Source organism: Chaetodon auriga, chromosome 19 (assembly GCF_051107435.1).
Source record: "Chaetodon auriga isolate fChaAug3 chromosome 19, fChaAug3.hap1, whole genome shotgun sequence".
Classification (NCBI taxonomy): domain Eukaryota; kingdom Metazoa; phylum Chordata; class Actinopteri; order Chaetodontiformes; family Chaetodontidae; genus Chaetodon; species Chaetodon auriga.
Window position 1 is genome coordinate 20984804 of NC_135092.1, and position 27697 is coordinate 21012500.

Genomic DNA, 27697 nt, shown 5'->3' on the forward strand with positions numbered 1-27697 from the left:
AACTTATATTCAACGACAGACTTTTCAGAGTGTAATAAGTCCATAAACTCTTACCTACGTGGACAGAAGGCAAGTATTATCAAGAGAAGTCAAAGTTCACAGAATTCTGAGCCGCGTGTCCGCCTGTGCTGATTGGCTCAAACCTCGCCTGACTCTGACAAAGTTTTCTGCCATGTCACAACATCAAGCAAGCACAGGAGCAAAGGATGTGCCATGATGTCTTTATTTATTAGCCACGTGTATGCTACAATATGAGTTCACACATGCATCAATATGAGGACAGGCAGCGACATGTAGCTGGAAACACACGTGCAGATCTGATAAGCTGGCCTTTAAATTTTATCAGTCAGATCTCTGCAGGAGTATTACGTGAATCCTCTGTGACTTACGTTGCATAATCAAATTTATTCTTCATCATGTCATGCAGAAGCATTTTGGGCCTTTGAGTTTCTGTAGAAGACAGAGAGCTGACACATGCACAGGTAAAGGTGAGACAGTGACAGCAGCGGTTAAGAGAGCAACATGTTACCTGTGACAAAAAGCAAATGCATTTCACATCAACAACAAAAGAGTTCGATCACATTATTTCAGCAACTAAACAGGTAAGAGTCTCATTTCATATTTCACATATGCATGATGCACAGTAATTCTAATAAGAACACAACTGAAACGAATGTTTTGATGATGCAAGCACTCAAACAACGTGGTCACACAGATGAGCTGATAACACATTACATGAGCTCATAGGACTGGAGCACAGATCAACATGAGGAAGAGAGGTCAGCGACAGAAAACTGGGAATTCCATCTGAACAAGGAGGCACACTGTTTACAACATACCGCCCCAACGATGGTGATTACAAGGGTTTGATCTGCTCCATAAAACATGCTGATAACGCTGTTCAGTCATCACTGCATGTCAGGTAAGATTATTTATTGTATGATACAGTTTATGATATGAAAATGGCAAAATGAGAGTTATATGGTTTTGTTTAATGGCCGCTCCTTATTATAAAGAGCGCCAAGGTCAACATCCATGTTGGTCACCTGAAAACTGTTGAATGTAGCTCGCACATGTAGCACTTCTGGACAAACTACATAAAAGCAGGAGGATAATACGAGTCTACCTGTGCTCACTGGAAGACGATATTCTACAGGGAGAACGACAGAGGAAGGAAATACATCGAAGAGAGGGCCGAGTTTTAATCCTCAAACTGGGCAGTGTTTTCATTCAGCAGAACATGCCAGCGCTCAATCTTCTTGTCTTTGTTCTTGAGGCATTCGTACCAGTGCTTCAAACACTCTCCTTTAGCCTGGATGCCTAACTGACATCCTCCTGGAGGCAGAGAGGAAAGTAAACATCAACAGAAGACATAGCAGAACATGCTAGCAGCTCTGTGAGGCTGCCTTTAGGCACAGTGCTGTCAGTGATGTCAACACGCTAACATGTCCACAGCGACAAGAGTGTGAACCTTGTTCACCATCGTAGTTTAGCGTGTTAGCATGCTCATGGTGGCGCGAGAGAAAAAGTCAGAGGATCATCGCAGTCATCAGGATATGTTGTCAGGAAACCACAAAATTTTGGAGCAATCGAGTTGATAGATAATAAATCCACCACTGGAGGCAAACTGCTGGCATGGCTAAACACGAGAAACCTGGATGGATGAAGAAATGTGATGTCCACACTTACCAATGAAATCATTGGATTTTCCCATGTCGTAGTCCCAGACTGAGATGTTGAGGGTTTTCTTGGCCAGTTCACCGTGTTTTATTTCATAACTGAATTCCTGAAATACAGTGAAATTACACAGTTTATTGCGAAATCTAGGACTAAGACTGTTTAAAGTTCAGGTTGTGCAAACTGAAAGCAAAAGTTTAGAAAAAACTGACCTCATTAAACTCTGGATTGAGGGTCTTCTTTTTTATCTGCGTCTTGTTTTTGGCTTTCTTCCCCATATCTGGCTTCAGAAATCTATGGCACAAAAATGACTGTTACATTATTAAACTTATTATATTCAAACATGTGTGATGTTTGTAGTCCACACGACCAGAGGAAAACATCAACAGTGTGTTTAAAACTCTGAGACTTTTACATTTTGAGTAAATATCGCTTTCTTGCAGGAAAAACTTTAAGTCTCACACACTTCCACCGTGATGAGCTGAACATGATGTTAAACAGACCTGAGACCAGCAGTAATAAAACAGGACCTGAGATGGACCCAACTGACCATATAAAACATGGATTCAGACTCCTGAAAACCTTTACTAAAGAGTTAATGAAGACTGACACAACTCTCAAGTCTGTCCATTAAACAGGAAGCTACAGCGAAGAGACAGTTAGCTTAGCTTAGCTTAGCTTAGCTTAGCTTAGCTTAGCTTAGCACAAAGACTGGAAACAGGGGGAGAATCTAGTCTGGTGCTGTCAGTATCCAACTTCACGCAAACATTTTGAGGCGCTGGAGGCTTTTATCACTGGACAGAACCAGGCTAGCTGTTTCCCCCTGTTTCCAGTCTTTGTGCTAAGCTAAGCTAACCGACTCCTGATTGTAGCTTTATACATGCTTTACAGAGCAGAATCAATAATCAATCATCTCATCCAACTCTTAGTGAGAAAGTGAATGACCACATTTCCCAAAATATTTGAATTTTCCTTTAACCGCAATCTGGTGAGCCTTCATCGGGGCTGCACAGACGAGGATGAGGAGGACTCAGCTGAAGGGAGCACGTACACTTTGACGAACGGGTCCGAGTATCCGTTGGAGTCCATGGCAGCCAGGTGAGCACAGCGGACCACGCCCACGATCAGACGGCCCTGCTGACTGTTGTACATCAGTGACACCAGGATGCGACCCCTCTCCTCCGAATCCTCACCTTCGTTCAGCTGCACACACACACACACACACACACACACACACACACACACACACAGATATATGCATACACACATTCTACAGAGTATTTCATTCAGCTCATCCTGATGGCCTTTTGCCTCATGCACACATCTGCAGGGATTACACAGTGATTATCGTAATATCTGCTAATGCAGGATAATGTATGTGCTTAGGCACAAAATTATCTGCATGTGCATGACTACACAATAGAGTTAATTCCATTTATATTAACATGAAGACCAAAACCGACAATGTGTCAGTCTGTCTCTGAATACTCTGACTTCTCTGCTGTCTGTGGCTCTCAGTCCCGAGCTGATTGGTTCCTACTGAGGACATAAATCTTAAAAACAGGTCATGACGATTATACTTTCATTTTTAAAAAAAGGCTCGGTGATCTCAAACAGCTGCTCGCTGTCGTCCTCATCAAACGTTGCTCAAACGGAAACAAATAGTGCCTTTGTTCAGGACTATTTTAAGCTGCGGATTAATCCACGTTTGGTGTTCCAGTGAGTTTTTCGAGCAGCAGGACGGGCATGTGAGATTAATCACACCCAGTGCAGTGCAATGGATGTAGAATGTAACCGACAGCGGAAACAGTGAATATTTTAAAGATATTGATGAGGGTCAACGTGGATCGATCACGTCTGATTGATACCTGATCTGCTTATAAAGGTCAGCATCGGATCGGTGCTTCGCAGCGTGGAGGGAGATATATCAGGGATGTTTTTGTCAGTAAGAAAAATGTAGAATATCATCAGACTTATCCTTCAACTTATGTAACATTACACAAGATATGATCTGCTTATATTTTCTATATCTCTTTGAGTGCAGCAGAAAAGCCGTCCTGTCCAATACATGTAAGAGGGTGGGGGTCTTACGTCATCTTCATAGAGAGCCATGCCGCGGGCTGGTCCTCCTACGGCCTTCTTCACCTGCGGGGAGAGTAAACCAGGAATAACTATCATCATCATCATCATCATCATCATCATCATCATCATGAGCGCTGCAGCAGAATCGGGAAATTGAACACGTGAGGAATCAACCCAGCTAAGCCAATGAAAAGACAGTGTAGTTCAGGAAAAACGCTGCTTCAATTTACTGTTTCATGTTTGTAATATGAGGGTACAGCCAGCAGCTAGTTAGCTTAGCTTAGCATAAAGACTGGAAATAGCTTGTCTGGCTCTGTCAAAAAGGTACAAAAATCCACCTACCAGCTCCTCTAAAGCTCAATGATTAACACTTTTTATCGAGTTTATTTGATCCCTAAAAACACAGACAGAGCAGTAAGTGTGTTTTTGGAGTTAGCGTCGGTCCTGGACTACGACAGACTCACAGTATCAGCCAGCCCAGAAAGCTTCAGAGGTGCTAACAGCTGGATTTAAAGTTCAACTTAAATGTGAAGTGATCCTTTAATTTCGACACGCTGTATTTGGTGGCACTGCGTGTTTCTCGGGCTCACCGGGATCACTCGCTCTAAACAAACACTGAAGTTCTTCTTCTGGTTGAACTTGAGTTTCTTCAGGGCGACTCGCGTCTCTCCGATGAATTCGTTGTGTCCAAACTTGTCCTCGTCGCTCACCGAAAGCCTGAAGACAGACGACCACAGTGCGTCTGACGAAGCTCTTTCGCTTTGACAGCATGCAGCAGGTGGTTCGTGCGGCTCTTACCGGAGAGTTTTGCGAGACATTTCGTCATCGGTGATGCCGTGGTAGACCAGCGTCTCGTTCCACACGGGATTCAGAGTGGTTTTCAGAGTCTTGGTTCGAAGCTTGTTAGACTGAGGAAGAGTAACACAAGACAAACATGAGAGTCGATATTTCAGAGGAAGCGGTGCTCATCAAAACATCGAACTGTTGCTCTGCGAGTGAGACGTTGGCTCGAGAGAATAAGACGATGACGGACAGTCAGAAATCCTGCAGTGGCAGTGCAGGCTCACGATTGATGCCGTGAGCTTTAGCTGCTGCTGATGCTGCTGCACAACTCATTGATGTGGTCGTACCTTGCTGGCTCCAGGTAACAGGTGCAGCTTCACATACGGGTCAGCGAGGCCGTTTGAGTCCATCGGCTTTAACCCCTGAGACACATGAAGAAAAATGTTTCTACAAATCTAAGTTACACATTTTGTCTCGTCTCATCTTGTCTTGGTCCGTCTTGTCTTGCCTTTTCCGGTCTTACCTCGTCTCGTGTTGCCTTGGCCTGTTCTGTCTTGGCTCACCTCGTCCAATCTTGTGCTGTCTTGTCTTAACCCTTCTTGTTTAGTCCCTTTCTAGTCCTGTCCTGCTGTGTCTTGTCCTGTCTTATTTTGTTTCATCTTCTTTTCCTTGTCCTGTGTTGGTTTGTCTTACCCCGTCTTGTCTTGTCTAGTCTTTTCTAGCATCGTCCTACCCTATTTTGTCGTCTTGTTTTGTCTTACCTTGTCTTGTCTGAATTCCGTCGTCTCCTTTTTTCTTGTTTTGTCCTATCTTATTTTGTCTTGTCCCATCTTGTCTTGTCTTGTCCCATCTTGTCTTAACCTTTCCTGTTTAGTCCCGTCTTGCTTTACCCTGTCCTGTCTCATTTTGTCTTGTCATGTTTTCCTTTCCCCGTGTAGGCTTATCTTACCTTGTCTTGCCTTGTCTTTACTTGGATTGTCCTATCTTGTCTTGTCCTGTTTTGCTTTGCCCCATCTTGTCTTGTCTTCCCATACGTCCATCTTGTCTCAACTTTTCTTGTATTGTCCCATCCTATTTTGTCATGTCCTGTCCCATCTTCTCTTAACCCTTCTCGTCATTGTCCTGTCTTTTCTTGTTTTGTCCCCTCTTGTCTCATCTTTTCTTCTATTGTCCCATCTAGTTTTGTCTCATCTTTTTTTGTCCTGTCCCAGCCTGTTTTGTTTTGTCCCATCTGGTCTTGTCATAAGTTTGTCTTGTCTCAACTTTCTTGAATTGTCCTATCCTATTTTGTCTTGCCTTTTCTGTCTCATCTTGTCTTATCCCGTTTTGTCTTGTCCCCTCTTGTCTCGTTTCTTCGCGTCTGGTTTGTGTCCACGTGTGCTCACCTTAGCTTTGACGATGCAGCAGTGCAGGGCGTGATTCTCCTGCTCGTAGAGCAGACTGAACTCCAGACATCCCAGAGTGGCTGCAGGAGCAAAACACAGGAACACATCAGACACGTGAGAGAAAAAAGGAACCTGAGCTTTTCCTGTTAGAGAAACCAGCTCCCCTCTAAAACAGATAAACATTGATTTGTTGCTCTACATCGCCCCGCTGGGAAATTCTCTCACAGCTGTAGGCTCAGCGAGGATTTCCTGTCACTCAGCATGTGGTATTAGCACAGACTCCTCCAGGTTCGGTCTGAGAGGATCGATCAGGCTTACTGGCATCGTCGGAGTCGTAGTCGTTGTCCTCGTCCTCTGTTCGATCCGGCGGGGGTCGCGGGGGAGCGGGGCTGCTGACCGGTGGAGTAACAGGTGGAGTAATTCTGGCTGCAGGAACATGTGAGCTGGAGACAACAGGTTGTCTTTTTTCCTCCACAGCTGGAGGAGACACTGTCTCCTCCCTCCCGGAGCGTTGCTTTTCCACATTCGCAGCAGGAGCTGATGACACAACACAAAGCCAGTAACGAACGACTGAAGCGTCTCTTCGTATGTTTGTCTTTCGAATGCGGCCCCCGAAGCGTTGGGCTTATTCTTAGAAGGATCAGCGCTGCTCTACCTGAGGTGGCGGCGGCCTGCTGCGCGTTTGCTCGAGGTGGTTTGGAGGCTAACACATGTCTCTCAGTCTTCATTACAGCTGCTGGAGAGGACTGAGTCTCATTACGGCTGTCAGCTGTTGTTCTTGCTGTCTGCTCCCATTGTTCTGATCCACAGGGCTGCTGCTGCTGCTGCTCTGCACTGAGCTCTGAGGAGACAAAAGACGAACATCACCGCCACCACAGCAGCTGCTGTTACTGCTACTGCCACTGACGCACACACACCAATAACCCAGTAATGTACTGTCACCCTGCTGCATAATGAGTGCGTTTACATTCATTACTTGAATGCATTGAGCTGCTAATACTTCTGCACTTATACTTAAGCTAGACTTTTACTTGTAGTAGAGTAACTTTGCCATGAGGTACTTCTACTTTTACTTCAGTAGATGTGATTTTCAACAAGGTCATTTAACTGTTTGGCGGTAAAACATTCACTGTAAAGTCTGATGGTGCCAGTTCACGCAGTGGAAAAGTGGAGGACTTTCTGCAGTGTTATGACTGACAAAGGGTGTTTTTGTGTTGAGTCAATGCAGTACTGTAGTACTGTATTAGTGTACTAACAGCTGCCTGGCTGAGGCAGGTGTAAACAGAGCAGAGAGCGGAAAGAGACAAAAGCTCCGATGATTTCCTCCCTATCGCTGAATGACAGGACGGATGCTGACATTATTTCCACGGAAAACAGGCATTTGTGTGATTTTCACATTTGAGAATGGAGGCTGAACGTGACAGCAGCGTTTACAGCAGCCAGTTTGTTATCAGGAGCTGACAGACGATGGTCGATTCTGTGACAGCATCAGACGTTTGTGTCCTGTGGCGAGTGTGTCAGTGATTGTGCTGTAATGAAACACGAACGCCATCATTTGCCATTTAGATGTGTTTTTTGTCTTTCTACCAGTTGTACTAATGCAGTACTGCAACTTTACTGTGTACACTTTAACTGTACTGAAGCTTAAGATAACTGATAATCAACCTGCTCAAAGCACCAAAACAACAATGTGCTTAAAATGTTTTTAAGTATAGTAATATATTACAGCATATTTCCTGATTAACTGGGTACTATTATAATAAAAATACTCATGTGTTCACGCATATTTCCAGTTTTTTATGTTTGGTGTGTTTGCAAATCCAAGTCTGAAACTTCATCTCTTTGATAATCACCATATTTCTGATGATGTGTTGTGGGTTCCTGTGCTCCATCATGGCCTCCCGGACCAGAACTGCTCTCTGTGCTGGACTGTCGAGGTCTGGACAGAGGGAGGGGGGCAGGCAGACCCTGCTGTTCTCTTCCCTTGAAGAACCAAGCTCCTGAACGCTTCTGTACCTGCAGGGATATGGACGAAAATGAATGGAAGAATGCATTCACTGATGTTATGACCACACGGGGGCAGCAGAACGAGCTGAAAACACAGCGGTTACTATGTTTATATGGCTGGCGCTAACTCGTTAGCATCAGTCACGCGTGCAGCATACATGGGGCAGCATTGGCATCCATTTGGGGTCACGTTTCAGGCCACCTGTTGAAGTGTGGACACAAACATGACCCCAAATGAATGAAAATGTTTGTTTCTGCTGCCCCCAAGTGGCAAAAATATCACTTACTGCAGGTTTAGCACAAATTCAAAGAGAGCATTTCAAAATCGCTGCATGAGAAGACGTGAAATGAGCTCAGCGCTGAGCATCTTCACCTGCAGTGTTGACTGGCCGTAGCCTCTAGAGGCCAAAACTGGAACTGCAGCCTTTCTATCTACCTGCTCAGTGGAAATATAAAGGTGGTGTGTGTTTCTTTGTATGCTGATGTGTGAATTTCTGTGATTGTTCATGTTGAAATAGGCTGAAAGACTCATAGATAATAACTGAGTGATTAATAGTTTGACTTGATGGGGAAAGAAACTGTTTATGTCTGCGTTCCTTTATTTTTTGGAGCAGACACAGTGATGAGTTGGTATTTTCAGAGTAGTTATTCTGTGCATGACTGACAGGAGGGAGCATTTATTTAAAGAGTCTGGGCTCCCCGAGGCAGAGACCTCAACAAACACCGTGCCATTATAAAAACTGCATTGTATAACTGCATTATTCATCTTTCCATTAATCAAATACTGTTTTTAAAAATTGAATAACTGCTGAGGAAATAAATCATTACCTATTACTCATTTTGGATATTGAGGGAGTATCAATGGAAGGTAATTTTCCAGGTCACTGGACGGCGAAATGCAATTCTGTGCAAATCTAAAAGCTAGAAAATGGTTCATATCATGAGAAATCTCCTGTTCTGGCGGCAGAAGACTGACATAACAGCATAATTTGGCCGCATGATTTTGTTAAAGCCACTCTGTTCTCCATCCTTCCTTCCCTCACCTCTTGGTGTTCATTGCAGATTCTGCACAGCCACACAGGACACGTCCTGCTGTTGCTCCAAATCCCGCATTTGTTGCACATGTGCTGCAAAGAGACGAACACATACGTGAGACACGCAGAAGCAGAGTCCCACACAGACTGGGGTCTTGATGGCAGGTGCACACAGCACATATATTCTCACAGTTCAGAGAGCATTGACCTCTCTGCTTACTTATTGAGAGCAACAAGAAACAGAATGTGATGCGTGAGAACCAGGAAATACACAGTGTATGTCAGAACAAGTTAGCGTATGGCCCACTGGGTGCTCATCGCCATAGGAACCCTCTCAGGATCTACGCAACACTGAAGGAAATACTGTAAACAGAAATCGTGTCCGTGCAGAGGAGTCTCCACGTCCTCTGGGAACCAGCGTAGTTTCTGTTTTCCTTCCTCAGCCAAGCAGAAAGAAAACAGATATCCACCTACTTTCTTGCACTGCACGCAGAGGACAGCCGTGACCCCCTGAGCTGCGAAAGACGCCCCACACAGCAGACAGCGCGACTGTCCGTCACCGCACGCGGTCTTCCTGATGCTGTCCAGGTGAGTGGAGAGACGCCTGCGAACGCATGCAAGCACACGTGAGCACAGACACAAACTTTCACAGGTTTTAAACCACAAACATGATCCGAGTCAGCGGGCATCAGCGTGCGGTGGGCTGAGGTGATGAACAGATTTCCATCTCACTCGATCCTCTGCTGCTCCATCGTCTCGATCATGGCCGCTCGAGCCAGCACGCTGTTGATGATCTCCTTCTCCTCATCCGTGAGCTCCTCCCCTGGGGGGCCGCCAGACACGTTCATCGTCCACCTAATCCTGAAGCCAAAGCACACACACACACACACACACACACACACACACACACACACACACAGTGTTTAAGTGGCATGCAAAGACAAAACGCAGCTCAGACTAAAGGCCAGCAACTCCAAAAAGTGCATCGCTAAGGAGAGCGAGACGCTGAAACCTGCAGACAGGAGTACAGCCGGAGACATGTGAGACACACCGCGTCCCACACGGCAGCACACAACATGAGGACTTCACTTAGTCACACGTTTCTGAGCTGTAACCATCCGACGGCAACTGCCAGCCTTTCTTAAGACCCCACACACACTGCAGGCTGAAAGTTGAAATTATTCAGCAACAAACTTCAGATTATCTTCATTTCTGTAGTTTTAGCTTTGAGTTTGGAGTTTTTACTGCTGTTCATTTACTCCAAGTCAAAGCCAAATATCAGCTGTTCACCTTCAGTCTATGAATGATTTATTAATCTCGTCATTTATCCAGTTTTAAATCAGTGTCATGTGGTTCCTCAACATGACTCCTGTGACCTCTGAGCCTTCACAGTCACGGTGCAGAGAGTGGATGACGTGCAGACTGATCTTCATCATGGTTTAATTTCAATCAGAGAGGACACCGTGTGACTCCATCACGCAGCCTCCTTCATAGGAGGAGAGAGAAGGATCTCTGCAGGGTTTTAGCCTCACTGCCTGTCTGCAGATGCACCGTCATGAGGACGATTCATCGGACGTTTAGTCGAGTCGTGATTCGAGGTTGTGAAAGAGATAACTGATCAATTTAAACCTGAAACCAGTAAGTTTATCTAATCACACTAATGAGAGGATTTAAGTGGATTTAATGTAACAATAATGAGATTTTACAGTGCAAACTTTGGTATAAACAGCGGTTTTAGTCATGAATGTTTTTCCCACATTAAAATTTTTCCCATTTCATCTCAAAGTAATCACTTTTTTTTTAGCAGGGCTGCAAAATCAGAGCATAAAAACTGCCTTTAATTTCCCATTTAAAGGAGCCGAGTGTGTCGACATGAACACATTTGCTCAGAACAGCGGCGCTGGGATTTGCTTCTCCTTTATAAACCCAAGCTACAAGTGTTGCTGGTGGTTTGGAAAGCCTCCAAAAACTGCCTTAAAGATTTAAAGTCACTTGTGGCTAACCGACAGAGCAGAGGCCAAACTTCTTGCCAGTGCAAATCAAATGCAGACGCTTCTTAACTGAGGGCAAATGTTGTTGTTTTTCCCTCCAGTGTGTCTGTCTGATCATCTGTTCCCATGACGTTTCTGGCTAAATGAGCAGAAACAAGCACGAGCAGAGACTGTCGATGAAACTGTGGCTTCACCTGAAGATACAGACAATCTCTTCTGTGATCGTGATCATTTATTTGGTGAAGATGCACCAACATAAAGCTCAAAACATGACACTAGGTACGTCAAACAGTGCACATCTTTTAGGTGTGTCTTGCTTGTTTACTACAAAAGCAGTTAATAACAGACTTAATTTAACCTTTAAAGAGAAACCCAGCAGCAGCAGTGATGTCACAGCGTACCGGCGCTCCTCAGAGTGCACTCTGACATCACTGCAGCGGCGTTAAACCATGAAGAGCAGCAGAAACACGACCTTCAGCTGCTGATGAAAATAAACAACAAAATAAAGGAAAAACACCTGCACACACACAATAATGCAGCTTTTATCAGAGCATTGAATCAGACAATGAATTAATTCCTTTACATTACATTTTTTTATTTATTTATGGAACAAAATGTGCAGCAGCCAGTATCCTCATTACCCCCCTGCTGTATCTCCCTATTTAAAATTCTGCTGTGTGCATCAAGCTCCATTTTCGGATGTATTTAGAGACGCTGTAAAGAGGCCTGTGTACTATTTTTGAATTAAATAAATAAATAAATAATTAGGTTATGTAAGATTTGATCAAGGTAGTTCTATTTGTTGCATGCATAATTATGAGCCGCGGGCCTTAAGACGACAGATGGAACTTGAATAGCTGCTCTGCTGCTTTGGGATGATTTTAAGGGTTCCTTCTATCCTGCAGAGGGTCTGTGCACATCACTGCAGGCACGTGCTCAGCTTGACCACCGCTCATGAAAAGCTACTGACAGTTTCATCTTTTTACTGAAGGGAACAGCCTCTTTTAATCCTCAGCGTCACACAGATGTGGTTTTCTGTCCTCTTGAACGTCTCACTGATGTGTGTTAAATCGGTTTTAGCCACATTAGCAGACGACCAGAGAGGTCGTAATGTCAGTCGGTCGGCCCGCAAGTTTGCACAGGCTGGTGAACCATGACGTTCACATTTATGGGGTTTTGGACAATAGCATGAACTCCTTCATCTCACACCATCATCAGGTCAAAACATTAACTGGTATTTATTACCAAATACCTGCCAGACGTAAGACTGTAAATGTTGTGCCTGCTAAACATCAGAATGTCACAATCATCGCTGTGACCATGTTAGCATTTAGCTCAAAGCACCACTGTGTCTAAGTGCAGCTTAAACGGCGGATTCAGCAAGTTCAGCAAGGAGCAGCAGGAAACCATCATCTGAGGTGAAGCAGGCGTGGGAGGGTCTTACTGTCTGAAGAATGGGCCCTTAAACAGCGGGATGACACAGCACCATTGACTTTAGACCAGGTTTTTGTTGGTCACTGGCACAATCGCACCTGACAAGTGCAAGGATGGGCGAGATGCAGCCGCTTACCATTAAAATGTGCACTAACGTGACTTCGTGTTCCTCATTTTTATACAGGCAATGTTTCCTACTCTGTTACAGATTACTTTTCTTATTTTTCGTGTAAATCTTATGTTGGAAGTGCACTAAAATAAAAACAACATGACAAAATTAAAGCTACAAATTGGCATAAAATTCATGTGCGTTAAATTGGAAAGAATAAAATCAGTGACTGAGTCAGTGCCCCAAAATAAACCTGTGCAAGCTGTTCATGCATTATTCTGTTTGGAAGAGGCTGCAGAGATTTCATTGTCCATTCAGCTGTCAGTGTGCCACGGCTGGAGAGGCACTCATTTTAAAAGGTCTGAGGGGAGATAATTGGATTAGCCATAATTTATTTCAGCTCTACCACACCTAGCGCTGTACCTCTGGCCGTTAAATTCCCAAACATCTGCCGGTCATGTTAAAGCGCCCACACTCCATGTTCCTGTGCAGCTGCTTTAAAGCAGGCCGTTAATTGAGCCTGACTGCTGACTGTGGAAAGTGAACTGCTAGCCGTAATGTGTCATTGAAGTCTGGTCTGCAATGTTCATGCCTGAAGACACTCTGACTGCAGAGGAGCACACTCATTATCTTCTGAGAAGAACATTGTTAAGAGGAACACACGACCTCAACTTCTAGCCTCTGGTCTGAACGGGATGCTGAAACAGGCGGCACCTCCCTGACTGACTGATCCTGCAGACTGAGAGAAACTACTGCAATTATTAGGTTTTTCTCTTCATGGTAAGCACATTTTCACGAAGAAATCAAAGGTCGTGAAGGTGGCCAGGCCTGAAATGATCAGCCTGATCGGTCGCCTTCCTGATCTGTTAATGTCAGCATTTCACTCTTCGTTTGCCCGTAGAGTCACAGTGTAGGAACTAGCCATTATGAGCCTGTGGCCGAGCATTCAACATCACAAGAGACGAGGCAGGAGCTGCTGAGTAAGAATATTTTAATGCCTCACTTACTAAACGGCTCAGTGCCCTTTATCTTCCTCATCCGGTGCTTTTCGTCCCCGTTCTGTTCCCTGAAAAATGTCCCCAACGCATGTAAATGTCAGGGGTCGCTATCACTGTGGACAATGTGACAATCTGACAGAGTGATGCCAGCGAGTGTGTGTGTGTGTGTGTGTCAGCCAGTGAGTCACTCCTCAATGGATTAAACACACACACACACACACACACACACACACACACACACACACACACACACACATACACACTGTCATTACACATCAAGTCACTGCAGTCACAGCCACGTGAAAATGACAAATTGGTATAATGTGAAAAAACAACAATTTGCTTACATTTAAGTACGAATACCACAGTATAAAAACTCTCTGTTACAAGTAAAAGTATTGGCATCACACTGTGAAAACACTTTATTGTTTACTTGCTCAGAGTTGGATCAGAGGGTTGATGTTACACTCACATCTGTGCTGTAGACCTGAGGCTACAGTCAGGAAACGGTTAGCTTAGCATAAACACTGAAGGCAGGGGGAAGCATCTCGTCCAGCTCGGATCAAAGGTAAAAAAAATCCACCTACGAGAACCTCTGAAGCTCACTGATCAACATGCTACGTATGAGCGGGTAGTGTGGTACTGCTTCTTGGCCAGATGCAGTAACTTCCCGCCAGGCTAGCTGTTTCCCACTGTTTCCACTCTTTGTGCTAAGCTAAGCTAACCAGCTGTTGGTTTGAGCCTCACATTCAACATACAGACATGAGAGTGGCATCAATCTTCTCACCGAACAAAAGCAAGTGTTGAAGAAAGCAAATAAACGTGTTTTCCAAAAATTTAAAGTGGAAATATTCCTTCAAGGTACCAAAAGTAAAAGTACTCATTATGCAGATTCAAGATTCAAGTGAACTGATCATATGTTTTGCATTTAATCTAAAAGTACAATATTTCCAGTGGTATGTTTACTCAAGTACTGTACTGTATTATGAGGTACTTGTACTTTACAACAGTATTTCCATTCTACGTTATCTTATTCTTCTACATTTCAGAGGGGGATGTTGTACTTTTTACTTCATTACATTTATCTGACGGCTGTAGTTACTAGTTTTACAAACAAAACATATCAGTTCAAAATATGACACACGCTTATAAATAAGATACTTTACAGGTGCAAAGCAGTGAAAATCAGCTCACATGATCATACGTTAGAAATGATTATGAAAGATATCCACAGTCACAAAAATAGGACTCTGTCATTTAGACGACTGTAATTCACAAATCATAGTAGTTGTGAATTATAGTCAGGGTCAGTTATTTCTCTCTCCCACAGTCACATGTACACACACACACTCATGCAGCATGAATTGATTATTGACCGTAGTCGCTGCCTTACAGTGGATCGATGTGCAGTGACATGACACTCGTATCTGATTCTCAATGTCATCCACTGAAGAGGCACAAAGTGCTGACACGCATCAGTATCAGTCCTCTGTTCACCCCACGACCACTCAATGTGTCTCATGTGCAGCATGTTGAAGAAGCTCATACGCAGCAGAGCTGGTGTCATTACTGAGGGGTGATGGAGCCCAAATGCATTATGGGCCGGCAGCATTACAGACACTCCATTGATTCTGTTCGAGCATCTTGTTTTTTTGTGGGCGACGATAGAAAGGATCAGGAGATTACATGATAACTGGAGGCATCAACTGCACTAATTCAGGCTTTTTACTGGACCAATGTGGTGACAAGAGAGCTGAGCTCAGCAGGACGAGAGTGGAGGAATGAGCCTGAAACAGCCGAGGAAGTCGTCTCAGCTGCGTCTAACTTCCACTCTTCCAGTGTCAGTGATCTGGACAGTGACAACGTGCTGCTCATTTCTACTGACAGGGACCAGCAGAGGTGGGTGAGGCGCCTACTGGTGATGCTTGTGGGGCCCGACGAGCCTACCACCAGGTCATTGAGGCAACTCACAGATTACGTCTCTCAGTGATCCGCAGATCAATAACAGTCTGACAAAAATGGTCTGGAAACACCCCCAAGGGTCCAGAAGATCCACAGCAGTAAAAACATTTAGTCCAAAACATGATAATAATCCAAAGAACAACGTTTTCTCCTCTCAAATTAGCAGGCGATGTGCTTGTCTTCTGCTTGTCCTCCGTGTTGTCCCCTTAACAACTTCCGGGAACAAACACAGTTACTCAGCGGAGTCCCAAATGACACCTCACTTGACCAATCAGGGCCAATCCACATGAAGCCTATCAACCACAGAAGCCAATGTCTGAGTTGTACAGAAAGGCATCAGGCAGCCACCATTAGGTGGGGTTGCAGCCCCCCACCAATGATAATAGAGTTTGCCTTGTGTATCCTTTTATCATGTTTGTACGAGTTCAGTCTGTTCTTTGTTCTGTCTGCTTATTGAACATTAATGTAGTGAACTGTATCCCTTCAAGATTTGGAAAATGCTTCAATAAAAATGTCCACATGAACACAATGTCGAGCTGAATAAAGTGATATGAAATGACAGTTTGACCTGATTATCAGGCTACGCAGGCACTTCCCTGGAGGGAGGCTGCAGCCCATAATAACCCAAAATACTGCTTTGCCCACACTCATAGAACTAGAGTTACATCCATGTAACAGCTATGATGAATTAGCTGCTTAATATTACTGGTGGACTTTATTTTCAGCAGTATAATCTGACTGTTTTATAGTATAAAATAAAATAAAATTACAACCAGGGTGTCTTTGCATCATGGCGTGTTACTGTTGCTATAAACATATTTCTATTGACTCTGCGTTCGATGTGCTGGAGTGTGGTTACTCCAAAGTGGTTTTAAATTTGAGCTTCCTGTCAAACCCAGTATGAAAGTGTGTCCTTTTGTGTTGACCTTAAGCCTGTGTGACATAAAAGCTCTGATACTACTGGGCAGCGTCTACTGTCCTAACTATGCTCATGATGTGGGGGATGATGCAGTTTCCTGCAAGCATCACTTGAGGAGGCCACACCAAGGACACGTGTCATCACATGAAGCCGGGTGTGATTTACACCTGTTTTATAGCATGAGGTGACTGCTGGGCGGAACGACCTCCAGGGAGAAGGGGTACCTATATGAGTGTGTGTGTATGTGTGTGTGTGCATCCATCTGAGATTATAGGTCATAATTTGTGAGGTGAACTGGGTGTTAACCACTCTGCGATGATGAGAGCGCTAACAGAGCAATTTCCATCCACACACTCGCAGCTGTCTTCATATACGTCTCAGAGGGATTCAGCTTGTCATAACGTTAGCGCCGCCGTCACGAATCAATACAGGGAAGGAATTACACCTGAGATTAACAGTCTAACCTTTAATATCTGAGCATGCACATACAAAACATGGCTTTGTTTTTAGCACATTAGCTGCTAGTGATGCTATGCCTGTCAGTGACTCCACTTCTTTAAACCAGAAGGAAATATCTCAGCAACTCTTCAGTGGATTGTAATGAAAGTCTGTACAGACTTTCGTGGTTCCCAGAGGATGAATCCTCCTGACTCTGATAATCCGCTGACTTTTCCTCTAGCGCCACCAGCAGGTCAACACAGGGGTTTTTACTGGAATGTCTCAACATCTATGGATTGAAGTGGAAACACCCATTCATGTTCCCCTCAACTTCTTATCGAGCACCATCATCAGCAACAAACTGTCAATGAGTCCAAAACTTTATGAACAAATACCTGCACAACTAATTTGAGTGAGCATGCTAACATGCTAAACAGTCAACATGGTAAACAAACCTGCTAAACTTCAATATGTGAGCATTTTCGCTGTGAGCATGTTAGCATGATGACATTAGCATTTAGTCTCACAGAGCTGCTGGCATGACTGTAGACTCTTAGTCTTGTTCTGTTCCATCAAACACAACATTTCTTCACTCTTACGTCAGATTAGCATCATTTGACGTGCAATGTGATGTTCTTTAATATTTGCTCTTAGAGCTTATCACTCTTCTCCTGTCCACCTGTCTGTCTGTCTGTCTGTCTGTTTGTCTTTCTCTCCAGCTCACCCCGACTGTCCGTCCCTCAGCTGCTGCGAGTGCAGTGAAGTAGGTCTTCTGTAATTAAGACCTTCACCAACCTGGCATTAACATTAGCACAAATTGACATGCAAAAAGGGGCACATACACACACTCTTCTCCATGACTGTCACACACACACACACACACACACACACACACACACACACACACAGACTGTGTGTGCAGGGAGAGGACCTGTCACACAAGGTCAGCGGCCCACAGAAAAGCATCGCAATTTGACGTGAAGTAAAAGGAAACCAAGGCATTTTAGCTCCATGAGACTGTGTGGGCTGACTAAGAGCTGCAGGGCTTCACACACACACACACGCGCGCAAACACAAGTTCTACACGTCAGCACACAAACAAACACACATTGTGTCAGAGTGTGTGTGAGCGCTGCAGGGAGGAAAACTCTGACAGATTGCGTCATCCTCCTCATCCTCCTCCTCCTCCTCCTCCTCCTCCTGTGTTTCCTGTGACGCCGACAGGCCTCCCTACTTCAGGCTGGGTTTACTGTTTTTCATGTTTCATATTCATGTTTTAGGGACACACAGGGAAAATGTGCTTACTCTTAATAAATACATATTAAACACTGATCCTATTGTGGAGTAAAAATTCAAGAGGGAAATTAAAAAAAGTTTTTTATGTGTTGTTCATCACATGTTAAAATAAATTCAGGTTTATTTTACAATTTATTTTCATAGTTTTGGGCAGAACTTCCATCAGTAATGATAACTTTGTACTCATCAAAGGAATTAATGTGATCTGGAAACATCATCACTGCAAGAAGGCCTGACAACAGAGGAAAGAGTTGCAAACTGTGTAAACTTCTTTATTTGGAGATAAAAATCCAAATAAAACTCATCCAAAATACTGGACAAGTGTGAACTTGAATGGATGTTTACAACACAAAATATTTTTACTGTTTGCCTTCATTTTCTCCTTCGATTAAGAATAAGTTTTTGCATGTAGAGGATAAAAAATTAGCCTTCTGAAAACAATGATGCAAACCTGCACAGATCACAGACTGTTGCTGTCACTCTAAACTGTGTTGATTCGGTCAGTATGAAACGGTATTGTGAGCAGGCAGCTTTGCAGGAATAACTGGTCACCTGGGTAACAGGTAGGACTTGTGAGTCACGATCAAACTCCTGTTTTTTCTCGTTTAGTTGTCTGACAACAAGAACAGAAGAATGTATAAGAGAGCAGGACAGAACAACCACTGTCTGTCCTCGGCAGATGTGGGCGGTGACTTTTTGTTATTTGTAAGCTAAAAGCAGAGAAGATGAGATTTATTTGTTTTCCTACAGTTGAAATGTTTCAGTGTGAATGCAGATCTTTAAGAAAACGACCTGAAACACGTCGTAGGTTGTGTGTGGACAAAATTAGGTGGAGGCAACAAAAAACAGGTTTTATCTGTGCTTATTGTTTGATCACTTACATCTCTGCAAGTTACCTGAGGAGCACAGTGTTATCACTGATAGGAATGATGGCCAGAACCACAGGATGAACCCCAATTATCCACCAAAAGTGCTGAGACAAAATAGGTGGGACAGACCAAATGTTGCTGGAGGGTATTGGATCAAAGCTTGGACCTTAAATGAGGTTAGTCATCTCAGGGAAGCAGGTTCATCCACGATAAGAGCAGCATCCCAGTTATTTACGGTACACAGAACATTCCCCACGGAGTCCAAACACTCCCATCTGAATTAGACTGGAACATTTCAGCACTCCTGCAAACACACACACACACACACACACACACACTCGTCTATTCAACACACTCATCCAAACTCCCTGACTCCTCTCCCCACACGGTCCCCACAGCTGTCACTCCACCATCATCCATTCATCATCATCCATCCACCCATTCATGCACTCTGCTGTCTCGCCCCCCATACGTCTCTAAACTCCTCCACTGAGGCTTGTCGGACTAGTGAGGAAGCAGCTTATAGAGCTTAGTTCTGTAAAGACGCATCACTGCCTACTTTATCCCCTGTCTGATGACTCTGTGGGGTCGTTAACCCTTGCATAAACATACATATACGTGCGCACAAGCCCCCTTTCTGATGACTCGTGGGTAAAGCCCAGCATAGATACAAGAATAATCTGGTCTTCAATCCCATCATGGGTGGCTGAAAGCTTTGACGTCACAGTTTTCTGTGCAGTGGAGGTGGCAGGACAACAAAACATGAGTGGAAGACTTTCAGAACACATCACAGATACGGAGGCTGAGGGAAAGAAAACTGTTGCACTCCTAAGGGAGTATCTTGCCTGCAGCGGCCCAAACTTTGGTCCACACTGAAATATCTCAAAAGTGATTGGATGGATGCCTTGAAATTTTGTACAGACATTCCCATCCTGCACAGGATGAACCATCATAACTTTCACGCAGTGCCAGCATGAGGTTTTAATTTGTCCTTTATGACCAAAAAACCCCAAGATTACTAATTAGCAAGTGTTAGCATAACTTGCTGAAAGATGACCAATGGTTAGTAGTAGTCTGCTAAGCATCAGCATGTTAGCATTGTTATTTGTCATGATAAGCTTATTAGCATACTGACATTAGCATTTAGCTCATGGTACTGCTGTGCCTAAATGCAGCCTCACAGATTTGCTAGCATGGCTGCAGACTCCTCTTGTTAAAATCCACAATAAAAACTGCTTGGATCCGTCTGGATTTGGGGCGCCCTGGTTGCCTTGGGGTTAAGGCACTGACCATGAACTGCTGAGGACATAATCCTCCATCTCTCTCTCATTCCTCATTTTCTGTCCTCTCTCTACTGCCGGCTATAATGTAGACATAAAACGCTAAAAAAAAAATCTTTTTGTTCGGATTTCAACGATCTGCAAAATTAGACTATTATGAAAGGCCAAATAAACGTAATGGAAGTTATAATTAGCAGCTTGCGGTCATTTGCATGTGTATGCTGAGGACAGGAGTGCTCTGCATGGCAAGTTTAATACGAGAGCAAACAGCCATATGGTGGAAATCACAGATTCTGTGTGCGTGTGTGAATACACCAGGGGCCACACTGAAGCCACTAAACTGAGCAAAACAAAGCGCAAACCTCAGGCTAACTGTCTGTCTCTGTGTGTGGGGGCTTCGTGCATTGACTGACTGTACGATGAGGAAGACTGAGGTGGAATAATGAGGAGAATGAGGCCGACAATACGTCCTGTGAGAGGAGTCATCGCATCAGTCAACATTCAACCTTGCATCCAAACAGAGTCCGTGAACATCATCACTGTCCGTGTCGTTGCCGCTGACTGCTGCCAGAAACCAGATAAAATGTCTCATGTTCAGACTGCAGGATGTTTTTGTCTGTCAGGATGGTCACTGTGTCAGATCACAGACACATAGATTTGGCTTTGGGTGAAGAGACATGACAAACTACACGTTGGTCCCTGACCAATCATAGCTCGCCCTTTTTTACGACCTGCGCTGATGTCATCAGTAAAGAGGTGCTATGGACTGAGAATGTAAACAAACAATGACGGGTCAGACTGTTACCTGGCTGATATCGCGTAGTCTGAACTGCCAGTTGTGAACAGTTTGTGTTTCCTTGTGAGGTGACTGATTTGCAAGATCACACGAGATCAGGCGATGCAAGAATCCATCTTGCCAGACTTCAAGTTCTGCACCTGTGGCGGAACCAGGTGTGACGACAGCGAGAGGAGCTCCTGCTTGTTTGAAAACAACGATGGCGGCCCCTGAAGAGGTTAGCGCAGATGCTGCTGTCAGGAGCGGAGAGTATTTCTTCATTGAAAGAGGAGCAAAGAACAGCACTGACGGTTTTTCTTCTGCAAGGGTCTTACATCATATGGTCCATTGATCTGATTGGTTGAAGTGAGCCCGTAGACGGTTCATCCAATCACGGCCAAGTGTCCTTTTCCAAATGGTTTCCATGGACGACTTCCCAGATGGTTCCATGGAACAAACCATCTGGCGCGTCAGGTTAGATTTTATGCAAACATGAAACCTTTTGACAGAATAATCTCACCATTTAGATCCATTTAGTAGCAGCTCTGGAGCTTTTGATCATATCACATGATCGAAGCTTGGAGCATTTTAAGCTCAGTGTTTAAGCCAATATGGACGAGAAATCCTTAAAGTGCTCAAGGGGGAAAAAATGGACCATCTACAATTCCAGGACGGCTTGACAAACTCCATCTGCTGACGAAGATCATGTGATTGGATGGAAAGCTCCGGAACAGTGAACTGAACTGTCAAATAAACTTTTAAGCTCATAGGAACTTTTGTTTTTCCTTAAATTATCAAAACTGCTCTGAGGCCCCTTTCACTCTCAGCCCTGATTTCAAAATGAATCAAGAAGGGGCCCCAACGTCCGGTCTGCCATCACTGTATCAGGCCCCGTACACCATTACTGCCTGGATGTTCTAATGGGTTCAAATGGGGCATCTGTGGAGGCCACGTAAGGACATTTTTCTGCAAATAAGGACCAAAATGCGACTGTGGATGGTTGATCCACATATGGCTGCTGGTGGCGCGTGTCAGACATTTTTGCCTGAGGCCCCTACAGAGCCTGTATGTGGGTCATGTGGGAGAGATCCACATATAGCGGCATACTGAAGTGCCACAAAGCTGCGTTTCTGTGACACGCACACATAAATACACATCTGCCCCCCCTTCGCCATCCTTCCTGGCTGTGAACAATTCAAGTGTGCTCGTGATCTACAGCTAATCAAATAGTTTGGGCCGCAGTGGATTCGTGCAGCACATCTGCTGTTCCTGCTGTGCTGAGAGAATTCCTGAACGCTGAGAACGATAATGCCTCAGCTGCAGATCTGAGGAGGACCAAAGTCAATTACTGTACATTTCAACCATCCAAATTGCTAAACGCTCAAGTGAATGAGCTCATGTGGAAGAGTCCTCACAGGAAGTAATGGGAAAATGGGAAAATTCATGAATTTCAATTGATTGCTTGTGTGAATTAGGTCAGAATGAACTTGACCCCAACTCTGACACTATTTTATGACCAAAGAGGCAATTTCATCCACTTAAAGTGGGACAATCTGTCAATGTCACAGTCACTGTGTTTTATACATTAAATAATAGCTACTCCCCTACAATTAAAAGTCTAAAACCTTACTTAAGAATCAAGTTAAAGTATTCATGTTCATGCAGTAAAGTGTTCCTGTCAGTGTGTTTCTATCTGCTGTGTGTGGATTCATGTTCCTGCTGTAGATGTTTCAGTTTGAGCTCATTTATATCCCGTTGGTGCTTTAATCTACAGCAATGCATCATATTCTAGAAGATCATCATATGTTTGCAGCATGGCCATCCCGTGAGAACCACGTATCTCCAAAAAGTCTGACGAGCTCAGAAAAACAGGCTGTTTTCAGCTTTGTGACGATGCATTTTCAGCTGATCCAAGAGGGTTTTTAAAGAGTTTATTTAGCTGAAGATAGAGGACGGTACGTTACGGTATTGACCTGTTTAGAAAATTAAACCCGGCATCAATAGGATTGATGTCAACTAAAATAAATATGTTAGACCACGTTCTTCTTCATGCATAAATTATTGGCTTCTCTGCTGTGCTGCAGTGAACACCTGATCAGTTCAGAGAATTCACACGTCAGACATTTTTGTTATTCACAAATAAAAGCTTTTCGACAGAATTGGTGTCAGATTATGTGGTAATGGTGACGGTATGGTTGGAGTAAAGATCAAGGAAAGAACATGGTTATGGGTAAAAAGTCAAACGTTAATTGCAGGTGTGTGACAGGATACTGGGCTATCCTTGGAATATATATATTTTTATAATTTGGGTGAACCTACCCTTTAACAGACTGGGTGTTTTGCTAGTAAAAGCAGCACTCAAGACAATTAAGTCTTCAATGCCAACACGTCAAAAAGCACAAGAAAAGAAGCCCTGCAGTAGGAAATATTTCCCCTGAGTTCAGCAGGCAGGGGGTGTTGAATTGGCGTGAACCGTTTTTGTTCAAGCACATTAGCCACATCCGTCAGCACCTGAGCGCTCAGCAGCATCTATAATCCACCAGCACCCCCCTCACACACACTGCAGTCAATACAGCTGATTGGGGGTCAAAAGGGGCATTCAGCCAGGATTACAGGAGCATGGGAAAGAAGAGGGGGCTCAGTAAACTCAACCGTGGCTGGGGATGGTAAACAAAATAAAAAAGTGACTGTTATAGTATTGCAAATCGATTTCACGCACACTCTGAGGAAATGCATGCTTCCTTTCATCCTCTTCCCTCCTCATCCCTTCCTTCTCAGCTTTGACATCACTGCTGCCACTACATGTTAGGCAGGGAGCTGCCGGCTCCTTCATCCTCTGGAGCTGACCAGTGAATATAACAGGAGACAGAACGCCTCCTCATCTCCTTTTACTGTCCACTTTGACAATCAGTCCTAATCGCTATTGAAAGAAGTAGGTTGATATTTTGGGTAATGCACTTATTCACTTTCTTGCTGAGATTTAGATGACAGTATTAATAACACTCTCATATCAATGTGTTAGATATGAAGGCACAGCTAAGAAATGGTTAGCTTAGCTTAGCATAAAGTCAGAAAACGGAGACTGACTGCCAGAAAGTAACCTGAAATCAGAGTTTCAGGGTAACATAAATGTATTTGTTGTTTTTGAGACTTAGCAAAAAAGCTCAATACCACTCTCATGTCTGTACGCTAAATATGTAGCTTTATCTTAGCTTAACATAAAGATTTGGAAACTGGGGTGAACAGCTAGCCCGGCTCTGTTCAAAGGTAGAAAAACTTGCTAATTAACACATTATATCTTGTTTGTTATTAGATATAATGTGTTATTTAGTCAGCATATGTTTAAAATGAAGCTCAGGCCAGCAGGTGATTACCTTAGCTTTAGCTTTAGCAGGGCAAACAGCTAGCCTGACTGTCCAAATGTAACACATTCATTCATTAGCTAACATGTTAAATCTTGTGTTTGTACAGAAACCTAAACCCCCGTAAAAAGTTCTTGTGTAAATTAAACAAACAAAATGTTGATTAGTGAGCTTGATATGTGAAGCTAGCAGGTGATTAGCTTAGCTAAGCTAACCAGCTGCTAGCTCTAGCTTCATAATTAGCATACTCATGTGAGAGTGGAATAAATCTTCTCATCTAACTCTCGGCAGTAAAGCGAATCAGCATGTTTCTCTGAATGTTGAACGTTTCCTTTGATATTAAAGAAAATACAAACACTTCACAAAGTACAAGGCTGCTTCTGTCTCAAGAGTGTCTGATGTAAACAGCCTGCTGATGTGTTTGTCTTTCATTAGCATACATTAAAGTTAACAGGTCCACAAACGTAGTGGAGGATCCTTCTCCTCACTCCGATGAGCTTTTTATACTTAATGACAGAGACTGAGTCATACATCTGCATGATTTCAGCTTATTCATTTTGTGGGTTGATAAAATGCATAACAAGCACAGTAAAAGTACGGTTATTAGCCAAAATTAAGAGTTCTTTGTCAAAAATGTTTGTGTATGTAATGCTACTGTGAATAAAGATTATTTGAACTTGGCCCAACAAACTGATAAAGCACAAAATTAATTCCAACCACATATAAAAACATCTATAATCTCTAAGTAATAGATATAAAACGTGATTTGAATGTATAGATAATTTGTTCAGTTGTACATGACATATTTTACCACTTGCAGTATATGAAAATTAGGGAAATAATAAAAGAAAATAAAGAAAAAATAGCAGCTATAACATTATAAGACTTTTAAATATCTCAAATATCCAAAAATCCAGTATCAGTTGTGCTGTACTTGATAATAAGGTCAAGGTTCACCTGTGTTTTTAAGATGAATATACTGAAAATCTTTCTTAAGTACATCGACCATGTGTTCATAGTATGGCATCAGCTGCTGTATCTGTGAATATGGTGTTTGGAGGAAATAAACGTCAAATGTATCTGAACACGACATAGATCACATCTGCCTTGCAGTCAAAAATAATGTCAAAGTCAGTTTTACATTTAAATATTTAACAGTTTTTAATTATTCAAAGAAAGAAAAAGGGGTTTTAAACTATAATACATAATATGAGAAATGTTCCTTTAACTTAAGCTGTTTTCATTCTATTTGTTGATAATCAGACATTTTACTGAATCTAAACAACTGATTAATTGACATTTTCAGGGTGTATGCTGCTGTGACCCAGCGTGAGATAAAAAAAAAAGTTCAGACTAAAAAGCCATTCAAGGACGTTTTTCACCATACAGACAACATTTTTTGCCGCTGAAACTCTTAAATTCAGAGTGATAATCTGAAATAAACGCCTGCGTCTGAAGCTCGGATGCGTCGTCTTACCTGAGCTTTTCAAGCGGATGTGCTGTTGCTCTTTTTGTCCTGTCGGGATGAGCGCAGCTTCAGCGTGACACAAAGTGTAAAGCCGGCAGCTCCGTCTCAGCATCCAGCATCCTCTCCTCCTCACTGCCAGCCTCCTCAACACACACAGTGGAGTAAAAGCCTCGCTCCGCCTCCCTCCCTCCATCACTCCCTCCCTCCCTCTCTCTCTCTCTCTCTCTCTCTCTCTCTCAGTTTAACTGAAGCCGTCGACTCTCATCTCATCAGCAGAAGACAAAATGGTGAAGTCACTATTACTGGCAAAGTGAACTATAAGAGAAGAGAAAACAGTCAATACAGCTCTTCTAGTGGTGGACACATTTACTCAGGTATTTCCAGTATATGCTGGTTTATACTTCTACTAAATTTCAGATGGAAATATTACACTTTCCATATTAGATTTCATGTAAAAGAAATGTTTGATAAGCTTATAAGATACAATGGTTGGGTCACCTTGTCTCATTTCTGATGTCTGAAAGTGAAACTAAGCTGATTTTTCTATTTAGAAAAAGTTGCATAAAGGCTTTAGAGTCTCCAGAGGAAGCTGCACGAAGTCTGATAAATGTCCTCAAGTGATGTCACTCAGGTTGAAAATGGAGAAAGTCGGTTGGTGTGAAGTCGGAAGACGTGATCTTCTGTAGCTGCTCCTCGTGGCTGACGGAGGCTCCGGGCCACTGACGGCAGAACAGCTGAATCTCTCCCAGAAGCGTCGGCGGTTGAGTTGTTTTGTGCATTTTCACGAAGAAGAAGAATGAGTGGAATAAAACGGGCGATATCTCTTGTTCTGCTGCATCTGTTTTCCATCGTGAGTCTTGCTGTGTTCACTGTGATGCCTCTAATCTTCTCAAATGGCTTCATTTGAATAACAGTTTGAGGCCTGAAGATTTCAATATTTAACCACAAAGCAAAGATTGGAGAAAAGTCTATTTATTTATTTATTTATTTTTAAATCTACTAAATTCAACGTCAGTAATCATCTGACGACCCCTCCGATTGATCCGGTGACACTTTGGAGGGGCCCGACCCCTCGGTCAAACTAGCCAACTGTATTTAAAGTAGTTCAAAGTATCTCCACCTGCAGCAGCTCCAACAGTAAATGCTGCTCTAACATCGATGCTTCAGTATGAACAAACTAATAACGTCACACAGAATCAGAGATCAGTCACAGGAGATATTTTACTGCAGAACGTGTACTTTTACTTCAAAACTGCACATATATTTTGCTGATAATACTTGTGCAGTTTTAATTAAGTGGGATTTTGATTTAAACTTGTACTTCTAACAAAGTATTTTTACACTGTTGTACTTTAAAGGATCTTAATTCTTCATTATAATCTTCTCCAATCACCAATTAGATCATTACATTTCCTTCTCTGTTACAGCTTGACAGATCAAACCCACCGCAGCCCGTTTACCTCGGCCTCTCTGACTGTATACATGTACCACAAAAGGCTCGTACTCATGCACCATATGGGAATACTTTCTAATAGATCTATTTTTGGTCCTTTATTCTCCCTCGAGCTAAACAGCTGCACTTATTATGTGCAATACAACAGAAATCCAATAGGCCTGCTGCACTGTGCAATTAGAGACTATAATGATTATGTAATTCTGTTATTCAGCAAACATAGCGGAGAGTTAACCTTAAGCCATTTCACAAGAACCGTCTCTGCAGCAACAAACGCTGAGTGTCACACTTGGGATGTTACTCTCACATGCGTAATGCTTCCTCGTGTCGGGGCATTGAAATAAACCTCCTGGTCTGTGGAAACACTTTGATGTA

The 27697-nt window shown here is 43.3% G+C and overlaps 1 protein-coding gene across 1 annotated transcript; it reads right to left on the bottom strand.

The window, feature by feature from the left end:
* Positions 1 to 207: 207 nt before the first annotated feature.
* Positions 208 to 26031, bottom strand: rph3aa (rabphilin 3A homolog (mouse), a). Its single transcript, XM_076758789.1, has 16 exons — positions 25879 to 26031; positions 9701 to 9829; positions 9443 to 9572; positions 8978 to 9061; positions 7781 to 7943; positions 6583 to 6768; positions 6246 to 6464; positions 5928 to 6007; positions 4890 to 4964; positions 4558 to 4667; positions 4350 to 4476; positions 3769 to 3822; positions 2729 to 2880; positions 1890 to 1971; positions 1690 to 1786; positions 208 to 1335 (listed from the first exon to the last, which is right to left on the bottom strand). Exons 2-16 carry the CDS (start codon positions 9814 to 9816, stop codon positions 1202 to 1204), a joined length of 1809 nt encoding a protein of 602 aa, XP_076614904.1. The 5' UTR covers positions 9817 to 9829; positions 25879 to 26031; the 3' UTR covers positions 208 to 1201.
* Positions 26032 to 27697: the final 1666 nt, after the last annotated feature.